The following is a 15,001-nucleotide window of genomic DNA, read 5'->3' on the forward strand; positions in this document are numbered from 1 at the left end:
AGAACTAATTTGGGTCGAGAGTGTGGTGCTGGAAGAGTACAGCCAGTCAGGCAGCATCTGAGGAGCAACGTTTCAGGCATAAGCCCTTCATCAGGAATGTGGCTTGTAGGCCAGGGGAGCTGAGACATAAATGGGAGGAGGTGGGACTAGGGAGAAGGTAGCTGAGAATGTGGTGAGTAGATGAGGGTTGTGGGGGGTGGGAGCAAAAAGGAGATGTCCTGGGGATGCAGTGAGAGAGAGACTTACTGAGATCCTTGGAGAGAGGAGGAGGAGAACCTCTTCAAGGTAGGCATCCTTGGAAGAGGCTTCGCAGTAAGGTTAAAATCAACTGGAGAAAGTGAGGACTGCAGATGCTGGAAATCAGAGTTGAAAGTGTGATGCTGGAAAAGCACAGCAGGTCAGGCAGCATCCGAGGAACAGGAGAATCTGGCACATGAATGGGAGCCAGAATTTAGCAGAGGCAGTGGCAACGGTGAGAGCAAGGACCAGGGGCTGCCAGGAAGGTAAATTTCCCATTTAAGTTCTTACCTCATGGAATCAGTGGCCTCCATTTTGCAGCAGCAGCAGGAGCAGTGAGAGCCAGGAGCTGAGTGGGAGCGGTCGAATTATGCTCTGGGAAGGTGAGTGAACTGATATATTTGGACAGTGGCAAAGCGTAGAAGGTAAGGCAGATGAACTTAGGGCTTGGATTAGTACTTGTGAGAATGATGTTATTGCTATTACTGAGACTTGATTGAGGGAAGGGCATGATTGGCAATAAATACCCCAGGACATCGATGCTGCAGGCAGAATAGAGAGGGAGGTAAGAGTGGTGGAGGAGTTACATTACTGGTCAGTGATGATATCACAGCTGTGCTGAAGGAGGGCACTATGGAGGAGTCAAGCAGTGAGGCAATATGGGCAGAGCTCAGAAATAAGAAGGGTGTAGTTACAATGTTGGGGCTGTATTACAGACCTCCCAACAGTGAGCATGAGGCAAAAGTACAAATATGCAAATAGATTATGGAAAGATGTAGGAGCAACAGGGTGGGTGCTGATGGGAGATTTTAATTTTTCCCAACGTTGACTGGGATTCACTTTGTGTTAGAGGTTTAGATGAAGCAGAATTTGTGAGGAGCATCCAGGAGGGTTTTATAGAGCATTATGTAAATAGTGCATATCAGGAAGGAGCCATACTAGACCTGGTGTTGGGGAATGAGCCCGGTAAGGTGGTTGAAATTGCAGTAGGGGATTACTTTGGGAATAGTGATCACAATTAGATAAGTTTTAGAATACTCATGGACAAAAGACAAGTGGCCTTAAAGAAGGATGGATTACTGGGCTAATGGTAGGCTACTTGGTAGTGTGGATGAGCAGAGGGATCTTGGTGTCCATGTACACAGATCTCTGAAAGTTGCCACCCAGCTAAATAGTGCTGTGAGGAAGGCATATGGTGTACTGGGCTTTATTGGCAGAGGAATTGAGTTCCGGAGTCCTGAGGTCATGTTGCAGTTGTATAAGACTCTGGTGCGGCCTCATCTGGAGTATTGTGTGCAGTTTTGGTCGCCATACTATAGGAAGGATGTGGAAGCTTTAGAACGAGTGCAGAGGAGGTTTACCAGGATGTTGCCTGGAATGGTAGGAAAATCTTATGAGGAAAGGCTGAGGCACTTGGGGCTGTTCTCATTGGAGAAGAGAAGGTTTAGGGGAGATCTGATAGAAGTGTATAAGATGATTAGGGGTTTAGATAGGGTAGATACTAAGAACCTTTTACCGTTAATGGAGTCAGGTGTTACTAGGGGACATAGCTTTAAATTAAGGGGTGGTAGGTATAGGACAGATGTTAGGGGTAGATTCTTCACACAGCGGGTTGTGAGTTCATGGAATGCCCTGCCCGTATCAGTGGTGAACTCTCCTTCTTTATGGTCATTTAAGCGGGCATTGGATAGGCATTTGGAAGTTATTGGGCTAGTATAGGTTAGGTAGGATTCGGTCGGCGCAACATCGAGGGCCGAAGGGCCTGTACTGCGCTGTATCCTTCTATGTTCTTAAGGAGTGCTAAATTGGGAAAGGCCAACTATAGCAAAATTCAGCAGGATCTGGGGAATGTGGATTGGGAGCAGCTATTTGAAAGTAAATCCACATTTGATATGTGAGAGGCTTGTCAAGAGAAGTTGATTAGAGTGCAGGATAGTCATGTCTCTGTGAAAATGAGGGATAGAAATGGCAAGATTAGGGAACTATGAATGACAGGTAAAATTGTGAAACCAGCTAAGAGGAAAAAGGAAGCATACATAAGGTCTTGGTGAGCGAAAACAAAGGAAACTTTGAAAGAATATCGGGAAAGTAGGACCAATCTGAAACGAGGAATTAAGAGGGCTAAAAGGGATCATGAAATATCTTTAACAAACAGGGTTCAGGAAAATCTCAAAGCCTTTCATTTGCATATAAGAAGCAAGAGGATAACTAGAGAAAGGGTTGGCCCACTCAAGGACAAAGGAGAGAAGTTATGCGTGGAGTCTGAGAAAATGATTGAGATTCTTCATGAGCACTTTGAATCAGTATTCACCAAGGAGATGGACATGACAGATGTTGAGGTTAGGGATAGACTTTTGATTACCATAGGTCAAGTTGGCATAAGGAGGGAGGAAGTGTTGGGTATTCTAAAAGGCATTAATGTAAACAAGTCCCCAGGTCTGATGGGATCTATCCCAGGTTACTGAGGGAAATGAGAGAGGAAATAACTGGGGCTTTAACAGACATCTTTGCAGCATCCTTGAACACGGGTGAGGTCCCAGAGAACTGGAGAATTGCTAATGTTGTCCCCTTGTTTAAGAAGGGTAACAGGGATAATCAAGGTGGTTATAAACTGATGAGTCTGATGTCAGTGGTAGGGAAACTACTGGAGAAGATACTGAGGGATAGGATCTATTTACATTTGGAAGAAAATGGGCTTATCAGTGATGGGCAGCATGGTTTTGTGCTGGGAAGGTCATGTCTTATCAACTTAATAGAACTATTTGAGGAAGTGACAAAGTTGATTGATGAGGGAAGATGTCATATACAATGACTTCAGTGAGGTGTTTGATAATGTTCCCTAAGATAGACTGATAGAGAAAGTGAAGTCAGATGGGTTCCAGAGTGTACTAGCTGGATGGATAGAGAACTGGCTGGGCAACAGGAGACAGAGAGTAATAGTGGAAGGGAGTTTCCCAAAATGGAGAACTGTGACCAGTGGTGTTCCACAGGGATCTGTGCAGTGATATGCATAAATGATCTGGAGGAAGTTTTAGGTGGTCTGATTAGCAAGTTTGCAGATGACACTAAGATTGGTGAAGTAGCAGATAGTGAAGGGGACTGTCAGACAATACAGCAGAATATAGATAGATTGGAGAGTTGGGCAGAGAAATGGCAGATGAAAATCCGGGAAAATGTGAGCTGACACATTTTGGAAGACCCAATTCTAGAGCGAAGTATACGGTAAATGGAAAAGCCCTGGGGAAAATTGACCTAGGTGTTCAGGTCCATTGTACCCTGAAGGTGGCAATGCAGGTCGATAGAGTGGTCAAGAAGGCACTTTCTTCATCGGACGGGGTATTGAGTACAAGAATTGGCAGGTCACATTACAGTTGTATAGGATTTTGGTTCGGCCACATTTGGAATACTGTGCACAGTTCTGGTCACCACATTACCAAAAGGATGTGGATACTTTGGAGAGGGCACAGAGAAGGTTCACCAGGGTATTGCCTGGTACAGAGGGTGCTAGCTATGAAGAGAGATTGAGGAGATTAGGATTATTTTCATTAGAAAGACGGAGGTTGAGGGATGACCTGATTGAGGTCTACAAAATCATGACAGATACAGACTGGGTGGATAGCAAGAAGCTCTTTCACAGAGTGGGGGACCTAATTACTAGAGGTCACAAGTTCAGGGTGAGAGGGGAAAGGTTTAAGGGAGATATGCATGGAAAGTTCTTCATGCAGAGGGTGGTGGGTGCCTGGAACGCGTTGTGTGGTAGAGACGGCAGGACAGCATCATTTAAGATGTATCTAGACAGATACATGAATGGGCAGGGTGTAAAGGGATACAGATCCTTGGAAAATAGGTGACAGGTTTAGATAGAGGATCTGGATTGGCGCAGCTTAGAAGGCCGCAGGGCCTGGTCTTGTGCTGTAATTTTCTTTGTTCTTTGTGTTCTTTTTAAACAAGGTACAGAGGAATCTCGATTATCTGGCATTCGATTTTCTGAATATCAGATTATCCAGCAAGATCACAAGGTCCTGATGCTTGGCTACATTATGTTATGTGGCTTTTGATTATCCGGAATTCAAGTAACCAAACGGAATATTCCCTGCCTGTGTCCTTCGGATAACCAAGCTTCCTCTGTACACAGATGATTGAGGATATTATAAAGATAGAAATAGAAGGTTTTAATGATGAACTGATAGGATTGACATACTATTGCAAACGCATTCCTTCCGTGTTACTGCTCTCAGTTTTTACACTGCTTAACATAATGTTCACTCTGCCAACAATAGCAAATGGTTGGAGCTCACTCTAATCCTCATTTGGTATTCCTAATGCTCCTGAGAAGGTCATTTTACCTTTGGATCCAATGGCTAGGATACATCTCATCAGATTTCCAATTGCACTGACACTCATCATGCTGTTGATCTAGTAGTGAACAATCTACCCAGTAAGTACAAAAGCAAGCACCATTGTTGGAAAAGCTCAATAGGCCAGGCAGCATCTGTGGGGAGAAATCAGAGTTAATAATTTGGGTCAAATGACCTTTCCTCAGAACCCAAAATGTTATTTCCGATTTCTCTGCACAGGTGCTACCAGACCTGCTAAGTTTTTCCAACAATTTTTGTTTTTGTTTCTAATTTACAGCAACTGCAGTTCTTATAGTTAGCAAGCACCATTAGTCACTCTGGTATATTGATTCAAATTGTAGGCCATCTTGGTTAAAGTAACAATCAGACTTTAGTATTGCTCACTTTGTAGCTTTTCGCAAGATGAGCAGCACAGTGACATAGTGGCTAGCACTACTGCCTTACAGCGCCAGAGACCCGGGTTCAGTTCCTACCCCAGGTGACTGACTGAGTGGACTTTGCACAGTCTCCCCGTGTCTGCACGGGTTTCCTCCGAGTGCTCCGGTTTCCTCCCACAGTCCAAAAATGTGCAGGTTAGGTGAATTGGTCATGCTAAATTGCCCGTAGTGTTAGGTGCAGGGGTAAATGTAGGGGAATGGGTCTGGGTGGGTGCGCTTCGGTGGGTCGGTGTTGGGCCGAAGGGCCTGTTTCCACACTGTAAGTAATCTAATCTAAAAGTTCTCATTTATAATGACCACCTGTTTCCAGTGCTTAGTCCAGTTACCTACAACCAAACCTCCCCTCCTAACCCCCTCTCCCCAAGACCACCAGACTTCATTGTCAGTTCAGGACTGTTGAAAAGTGTGGTGTTGGAAAAACACAGCAGGCCATGCAGCATCCGAGGAGCACGAGAATTGATGTTTCCGGCATAAGCCCCCATGACCAACTACACCCCCCACGACTAACTCCACCCCCATGCCTAACTCCACCCCCACTCCCAGCTCCAGCCCCACACCAGGTCCCAGCTCCCAGCCCTGCCGTATTTTCACCATCCCTCCAGACCTCCCCCTCTCTGAGGATGAAAGGTCAGTTCTTAGCAGAGGCCTCACCTTCATCCCCCTACGGTCCCGGATTAACGAGTTCAACACACAGCGAGACATCGAGCATTTCTTCCGCCGCCTTCGCCTCCGTGCCTACTTCTTCAACCAGGACTCTTGCCCAGCCTCTGATGACCCCTTCTCCTGCCTCCAACACACCCCATCAACCTGGACACCCCGTGCTGGACTCTTACCCACCCTCGATCTCTTCATATCCAACCACCGCCGCGACATTGACCGCCTCAACCTGTCCACCCCTCTCACCCACTCCATCCTCTCACCCTCACAACGCACAGTCCTCCACTCCCTCCACTCCAACCCCAACTTCACCATCAAACTGGCAGACAAGGGAGGCGCAGTGGTAGTTTGGCGCACTGATCTTTACACTGCTGAAGCTATACACCAACTCACGGACACCTCCTCCTACTGCCCCCTTGACCATGACCCCACCTCCCACCACCAAACCGTCGTCTCCCAGACCACCCATAACCTCATCACCTCAGGGGATCTCCCATCCACCGCCTCCAATCTCATAGTCCCACAGTCCCGCACTGCACGTTTCTACTTCCTGCCCAAAATCCACAAACCTGACTGCCCCGGCCAACCCATTGTCTCAGCCTGCTCTTGCCCCACCGAACTCATCTCCGCGTACCTCGACACGGTCCTGTCCCCCTTAGTCCAAGAACTCCCACCTACATTCGGGACACCACCCACGCCCTCCACCTCCTCCATGATTTTCGCATCCCTGGCCCCCAACGCCTTATCTTCATGATGGACATCCAGTCCCTGTACACCTCCATCCCCCATCACGAAGGCCTCCAAACCCTCCGCTTCTTCCTCTCCCGCCGACCCAACCAGTACCCTTCCCCTGACACCCTCCTTCGACTGACTGAACTGGTTCACATTGTTAACAACTTCTCCTTCCAATCCTCCCACTTCCTCCAAACCAAAGGAGTAGGCAAGGGCACCCGCATATGCCTGTCTCTTCGTCGGATATGTGGAACAGTCCATCTTCCGCAGCTACACTGGCACCACCCCCACCTTTTCCTCCGCTACATTGATGATTATATTGGCGCTACCTTGTGCTCCCACGAGGAGGTTAAACAGTTAATCCACTTTACTAACACCTTTCACCCTGACCTCAAATTTACCTGGACTGTCTCAGACTCCTCCCTCCACTTCCTAGACCTCTCCATTTCTATGTCGGGCGACCGACTTAACACACACATTAACTACAAACCAACCGACTCCCACAGCTACCTAGATTACACCTTCTCCCACCCTGCCCCCTGTAAAAACGCATCCTATATTCCCAATTCCTTTGCCTCCGCTACATCGGCTCCCAGGAGGACCAATTCCAATACCGAACAACCCAAATGGCCTCCTTTTTCAAAGACTACAATTTCCCCTCCGATGTGGTCGACAATGCTCTCCACCGCATCTCCTCCATTTCCCGCACCTCCGCCCTTGAGCCCCGCCCCTCCAATTGCCACCAGGACAGAACACCCCTGGTCCTCACCTTCCAACCCATCAACCTTCGGATACATCGTATCATCCTCCGTCATTTCCACCACCTCCAAACAGACCCCACCACCAGGGATATATTTCCCTCTCCACCCCTAACAGCGTTCCGGAGAGACCACTCCCTCTGTGACTTCCTCGTCAGGTCCACATCCCCCACCAACCCAACCTCCACTCCCGGCATCTTCCACTGCAACTGCAAGAAGTGCAAAACTTGCGCCCACACCTCCCCCCTCACATCTCCCCAAGGCCCCAATGGATCCTTCCATATCCGTCACAAATTCACCTGCACCTCCACACACATCATTTACTGTATCCGCTGCACCCAATGTGGCCTCCTCTACATTGGGGAGACAGGCCGCCTACTTGCGGAACACCTCTGGGACACCCGCACCAACCAACCCAACCGCCCTGTGGCTGAACACTTTAACCCTCCCCTCCCACTCCGCCAATGACATACAGGTCCTTGGACTCCTCCATCGCCAAACCTTGGCCACACGAAGCTTGGAGGAAGAGCACCCCATCTTCCACCTCGGAACCCTCCAACCACACGGGTTGAATGTAGATTTCTCCAGCTTCCTCATTTCCCCTCCCCCCACCTTATCTCAGTCCCAACCCCCGGATTCAGCACCGCCCTCTTGACCTGCAATCTTCTTCCTGATCTCTCCGCCCCCCACCTCCTCTCCAGCCTATCGCCCTCACCCTCATCTCCTTCCACCTATCGTATTCCCATCGCCCCTCCCCCAAATTCTCTCCCTCCTACCTTTTATCTCAGCCCACTTGGCACACCAGCCTCATTCCTGAAGAAGGGCTTATGCCCGAAACGTCGATTCTCCTGCTCCTCGGATGCTGCCTGGCCTGCTGTGTTTTTCCAGCACCACACTTTTCAACTCTGGTCTCCAGCATCTGCAGTCCTCACTTTCTCGTTTTTCACTCAACTATCCTCATCTTTCACCCACTGAGTTATAAATGGCTTCTCAGCATCTCTCACAGTGTTCATTCAGGGAAAGAGTTTAATTGTTACTTATAAATATTGCTGATAGAATGATTCTGATCAGAATTGAAACAGCACGTCTTTCTTGTTTTAAAATCTTCTTCAAATGTTTGAAATGTTACATGTGGGGCATGACCCCTAGAGTATGATAACTAAATGTGATACGTCATGTCAGATCTGAAGTGTGATGAAGTCTTTCAAAATTTTGATGTCATTTGAGCTTTGTATAGCCAGGATGCGAGGCAACAACATGCTTTCTCACATGAATTTACACGCTCTCCAAAATATCCATTGTGTCAGGCTAAACTTTTCTTTTCCTTTACAGAAGCGATTGTCAAAAAGATATTAGCCCATACAATGTTCAGCATGCCTGAGGAGATAAACAGGTAAACCGTCTGAGGTCTACTTTCCCCTTCTTCAGAAATAGAGTGGCCCAGTGGTTAGCACTGCTGGCTCACAGCGCTAGGGACCCAGGCTTGATTCCAGCCTCAGGCAACTGTCTGTGTGGAGTTTACAAATCCTCCCTGTGTCTGCGCAGGTTTCCTCCTAAGGTGCTTCAGTTTCCTTCCACAATCCAAAGATGTGCAGATTAGGTGAATTGGCCATGCTAAATTGCCCATAGTGCTCATGTTTATGTAGGTTGGTACATTAGTCGGTTTAAATATAATGGGTAATGGGTCTGGGTGGGTTACTCTTTGGAGGGTTGGTGTAGACTGGTTGGGCCAAATGGTCTGTTTCCACACAATAAGGATTCTATGAAATGATCTGAATGCACTTTCTGTATTACTTTTATACTCCCTGTGTAGGGCAGAATATGTCAGGAAATATATACAGTATGGAGATTCATTCATGTTTGGAGGCTAAGTGGGACCTATTCTGTGATAGGGTCCCAGTTGTCTGTCCTGAACACTTTCCTCCACATTCCTGCTGACTGGCAAAGACATAAATCAAAACTCCAATGTACCCAACAAATGAGCAACGAATCCTGACTGATAATTCCATATTGGGTACAATAGTGAAGGAAGAGCAGGGTGTTTTGCTAATGTCCCAAGTTAATATTTATCCCTCAACACGTCAAGCAAAATATCTAATATTTAATCATTTTTTGCATGGATGTTTGAAGATTCTACTTGAAAAAATTAGCTGATACGATTTGTGCATCACATTGGATAAGCAATGTTTCTGAAGGAGTTCATATTCATGTCCATTCTATTGAAGACACACATAGGCTGAGAGTGGATATGAGGAAGCAAATATATATGCACCAGCTCTCAAGTTTCTGATAACTATGCCTGCCCAAAAGTATTTGTACATATTGATACCATCCAATAAATGTTCTCATTATCTAAGAATGCTCCCCCTCTATGGTGGTGTATTCTCTCCCACTAATCACTAGATAGTCTCAAGAAAAAAAGCAACAAGTCCACAAGACCCTCCGAAGAGTAACACACGCAGACCCATTCCCTTACCTGTATTACTTTACATTTGCCCTGACTAATATACCTAAACTACACATCTCTGAACACTACGGACAACTTAGCTCAGCCAATTCACCTAATCTGCACACCTTTGGGCTATGGGAGGAAACTTGAGCACCGAGAGGGAACCCACGCAGACACGGAGAATGTGCAAACTCTACACAGACAGTCACCTGAGGCAGGATCAAACTCAGGTCCCTGGTGCTGCGAGGCAGCAGTGCTAACCACTGAGCTACTGTGCATACTTGTAAGTGCTCTGCTATTAAAGGTAAACTCATCATAGTCTAACCAGACCATAGGACTACTTTCTCATTAGGGAGAGATAATTGGTGGTGTTTTACCCTGAGAGACACCACAACTTAGGCAAGGGCAGGGGTTAAGAAAAAGGGATCTTTATGGCAATCTCAGCCACTGCAGTAATTGAACCTGTGCTCTTGGTGTTACTTGGTATCACAAACCAGCTGCCCAGTCAATTGAGCAAACTAATCTCTAAAGTCACCATTGTCTTACCAGATCATAGGGCTGCTCTCTCATTAGAGAGACAGAGAGAGAGAGACTGCTCTTTACATCCTTTCTAGGATTTGTATAGAATATAAGACAATAAAGCAGATGTTAAGCTAACTAGCCTATAGTTACCTTTTTTGTCTCCCTTTTTTGAATAAAGACAGTTTACCAATCCTCCAATACATTTTTAGTATTTAAAGATCATTGGAAGATTGTTAACACAGTATCCACTACCTCTGTAGTGACTTCTTTTAGTTTTTAACTATCGAATCATCAATAGAGAATTACTTGCAAAAGCTTCTGTTCCTGCTCCTATACCATTACCTCTGATGTCCCCTAAAGATTTATCCCCCTCCTATTTCTCATCTCCACACTGACATTTAGCAGTACCAGCTGAAGGCACCGCATTAGTTTGACAAGATGTGGAGGAGCCAGTGTTGGACTGGGATGAACAAAGTCAAAAATCACACAGCACCAGGTTATAGTCCAACAGGTTTATTTGGAAGCACTAGCTTTCGGAGCACTGCTCCTTCATCAGGTGGTGGTGGAATGTAAGATCGTAAGGCACAGAATTTATAACAAATTGCTAAAACCTTCATCCATGCCCTCATTAGTTTCAGATTCAATGGTTTCAGAATACTATTGGCTTTCCTCTCACATCTGAACCTCCATAAACTTGTTGTCATCTGAAACACTGTTACCTGTGACTTAATTTATGCCAATTCTATTCCATATTACTCTGTACTCATTGACTTTCCTTGGCTCCTGCTTCAGCAACATCTTGATTTTAAAATTCTCATCTTTATTTTCAAACTACTTCATAGTCTCACCACTTGCTATTGCCCCATAACTATATGTGCCTCTAACTGAAGCTTGTAGTACTTACTCAATTCTAATTTTTCCACATTTAATAACCATGCTTTTGGCTGCCTACACTAGAAGTTCCAGAGATCATACACTTCCCTACCTCTCTAACTCTTTCCACCTTAAGATACTTGTTAAAACAACCTCTACACCCAAGATTCTGGTCATTTACCGAACAACTCCTAATGTGGATCAGTGTCCTATTTTGTTTTATAATGCTCCAATGAGGTGAGTTGAGATGTTGAATTATGTTGAAGCATGAAGATGGGTTATTATTGTCGCAATGGCATGTGTAGGGTTTGGTTAGCTTAGTCAGCTGGTTTGCAGTGCAATGACAGCAAGAGTGTGGCTTCATTCTTGTACTGACTGAGGTCACCATGAAGGTTCTACCTTCTTAATCTTGCCCCTCACCTCAAGGAAGATCCTCAGATTAAATGTTTGACCGTTCATCTCTCTCTAATGAGTGAGCCGTTCTCATGACCTTTTATCACGTACACCATTGAAGCTGATAATGAGTAAGCAGTAACCAAGGAAGTAAAGCACTCACAACAATCAAAAACAATATTGTACACTCTACCTTTCCTCTTAATTCAGACAAATTCAACTTAATTGTATGTGCTATTAGAAAATGAGTACTGAGATCACATGCAAACTGATGGCCTCTGTTTCTTATTTTTATTTTGTAATCAATAATTTAGTTAGATACAAGTGAATTTCCATCATGTCTCACATGGCTAGTGGCTAATGAAAATACCTTTAAAACTAATACAATTTGGATTGATTCAAAGAACATCAGCTGGCCAGTCCAGAAGCAAAAACAGCAAGATATATGGATTTTTTTTAAATGACTGATTAAAATTGGCAGTTTACATGCTGTGAATAAAACTTCTCATTTGTTTTATTTATTCGCGGGATATGGGTAACACCATACCTGATTGCCTTTGAGAAGGCATTGTTGCTTGTTTTCTTGAACCACTGCAATCCCATGGGGGTAGGTACACTCTCACAGTGCTGTTAGAAAGGAAGTTAGATCATAAGACCATAAAAAGTAAGAACAAGAGTAAGTAATTTGGCATCTCAAGCCTGCTGTACCATTCAATAGAATTATGGCTGATCTGACATTCCACTCATTCACTTTCTTACCCTTTCTCCAAATGCTTGATTCCCCCAGTGATCAAGAATCTAACTGTCTCAGCCTTAAATATACACAAGGATTCTGCCACCTTCCCACCCCACCCCACCCCACCAAAGCTGTTTGTGTCAAGGAGTTCCAACGATTTGCAACTCATCCTCATCTCAGTCATAAGTTTGTGCCCCTTTATTCTGAGACTGTGCCCTCTGGTCCTACACTCTCCCACAAGAGGAAATATCCTCCCGGCATTTACCCAGTCTCCAGTATAGTACAAATATTTACTGGTCACACACTATAACTCACTGCATAGAAATTCTTCACTAGTTAAATAAACTTGAACTTCTCACTTTGTAGCGTTCAGTCACAGCATATATTAATCCTGCTTTAATATAAGGTTTTGGTCTTTTCAGGTTAGATTGTAAGCGATGTGTTATCGTTGGTAATGGAGACACTCTGAGGAACAGCTCCCTGGGAGAAACAATCAACAAGTACGATATTGTTATTCGGTGAGTCGCTTTGCTCTACTTAATCATTTTGTTCTTAGCCCTGGTTGTACTCTGACCATTAGTTCAAAGGGTCCCAAAGGCTCAATCCAGAGACACAAGCACATAAGCTGACATTTCAGTAGAGTAGTGAAAGAACACCCTTGAACTTTGAGTTTGACTACTCCATTTAACAATTGGGATTGTAACAATGATTGATTTGTTTTAATCAATGATCGTAGCTCACATTGGTCTTCTGGTGGTATTGTGACATAGGCAAATATCTAGCTTCTTTTTGACTTCCACTTTCTTTCAGACTTTCAGTTTGGACCACTGAGGGTTAATGATGTAAAGGCGGCACGGTGGCACAGTGGTTGGCACTGCTGCCTCACAGCGCCTGAGACCCGGGTTCAATTCCCGACTCAGGCGACTGACTGTGTGGAGTTTGCACGTTCTCCCCGTGTCTGCGTGGGTTTCCTCCGGGTGCTCCGGTTTCCTCCCACAGTCCAAAGGTGTGCAGGTCAGGTGAATTGGCCATGCTAAATTGCCCGTAGTGTTAGGTAAGGGGTAAATGTAGGGGTATGGGTGGGTTGCGCTTCGGTGGGTCGGTGTGGACTTGTTGGGCCGAAGGGCCTGTTTCCACACTGCAAGTCTAAACTAATCTAATCCTTTGTCAAGTTTCCTCTTTCAAGCAAATGGCCTACCTGGTGTTGACAGTGACTCTTTGCAATCTTCACGAGATATTTGAATGCCTGTAATCTCTTCATAACAAACTCTGGTCTCATTCTTCATATCACCCAGTGATAATTGCAATCGATACCACATTTAAGAAAACTAAATCTTGTCCTAGAGCATGTTGAAGCAATAAGCTGATGTTGGGTGTATAGTCACACATGCAGGAAGCAGAACATCGGGCATCCCAAAAGGAAAGGAACTCCCGAAATCCTGCAATTATCGCTTTCTGCCATTTTCATGGCCTCAGAAGAACCTCTTCCTGCATTTGCCAATTACCTGTTTTAAAAAAATTTCAGTCTGGATTTTGTTGTTCTTTAGGTCTCTTACAAGTATGTCTCTAAGATCAATGTCTAAATTGCACTATTCCAATTGCCGCAAGAAGGTTTCTTTAATTTGAGAATTTGCAACAGTCTCTCTTAGCACCTACTTCATTTAATGAAGTGGACATTCTTAGTCGTGCTGTCAGTTGAGTTCAAAATTCCATAAATTTGATATAGACCAAATTGAGATCCCTCAGGCAACATTAGGTTTCCAGTACCTCAAAAGCATTTGGTTCCATTAGTCAAGAAAAGTGGTTACATTAAGGGTGAAAGCATAATAAAGGAAAGAGTAGGGCTCATTAAGGACCACAGTGGTACTCTGTGCATGGAACCAGAGGGTGTAGGCAGGAATCTAAATGAATGATTCATCTTGGTACTCACTAGTGAGAAGAACAATATGGGTACCGAAATCAGGGAGAAGGTGTGTGATACAATTAACATAGTCAGAGAGGAAGTTCTGAGTGGTCTGGCAGTTTTAAAAGTAGAGGACTCCCCACGGCCGAGTGAAATGAATCCCAGGTTATTGAATGAGGCAAGGGAGAAAATAGCTGGAGCTCTGACAAAAATGTTTAATTCCTCTCTGGCCACGGGAAAGGTGCCAGACCATCAGAGAACAGCCAACGTGGCACCATTTCTCAAGAAGGGAGCAAGGGATAAACCAGGAAACTGCAGGTTGGTCAGTCAGTCTAACCACAGCAGTAGGGAAATTTTTGGAAGCAATTTTGAGGCACAGAACTAATCTGCATTTGCAGAGATAGAAATTAATCAGGAACAGTCAGCATGGTTTTGTTAAGGGGAGATCATGTCTGACCAATTTGATTGAAGCTTTTGAAGAGTTAATCAGGCATGTAGATGAGAGCAATGCTTTTGATGTAGCCAATGTAGATTTCAACAAGACGTTTGATAAGATCCTGCATGGGAGACGGTTATCAAAGAGAAGAGCCCATTGGATCCAAGGAAATTTAGTAAATTGGATTCACAATTGGCTGATTGGCTGGAAACAGAGACTAATAGCTGAGGGTGTTTTTCTGACTGGAGACTTGTGTCCAATGTAACCCCACAGGGGTCAAGTCAGAACCCTTGCTGTTTGTAGTTTATAGAAATAATGTGGACTTGAGTGTGGGATGGTTGATTAGTAAGTTCACAGATGATACAAAAATTAGTGGGATTGTGAATAATGAGAAGGATCGCCTTAGATTACAGGAGGATACAGATGGATTTGTCAGAAGGACTTCTCAGTAGCAAATGGAATTCAACTCAGATAAGTGTGAGGTGATATAAATGACAGGGACAAACAAGG

At 44.9% G+C, this 15,001-nt stretch overlaps 1 protein-coding gene across 1 annotated transcript in view; it reads left to right on the forward strand.

Annotated features, from left to right (window-relative positions):
- Positions 1–15,001, forward strand: part of LOC132829509 (CMP-N-acetylneuraminate-beta-galactosamide-alpha-2,3-sialyltransferase 4-like) — a 213,870-nt gene that overhangs the window by 129,164 nt on the left and 69,705 nt on the right. Inside the window, exons 6-7 of the mRNA XM_060846728.1 lie at positions 8,512–8,572; positions 12,575–12,670. Coding sequence (XP_060702711.1) covers positions 8,512–8,572; positions 12,575–12,670 — 157 coding nt within the window. The remainder of the gene's footprint in view (positions 1–8,511; positions 8,573–12,574; positions 12,671–15,001) is intronic.

The sequence above is a fragment of the Hemiscyllium ocellatum genome, chromosome 29, assembly GCF_020745735.1.
Source record: "Hemiscyllium ocellatum isolate sHemOce1 chromosome 29, sHemOce1.pat.X.cur, whole genome shotgun sequence".
NCBI classification, from domain to species: domain Eukaryota; kingdom Metazoa; phylum Chordata; class Chondrichthyes; order Orectolobiformes; family Hemiscylliidae; genus Hemiscyllium; species Hemiscyllium ocellatum.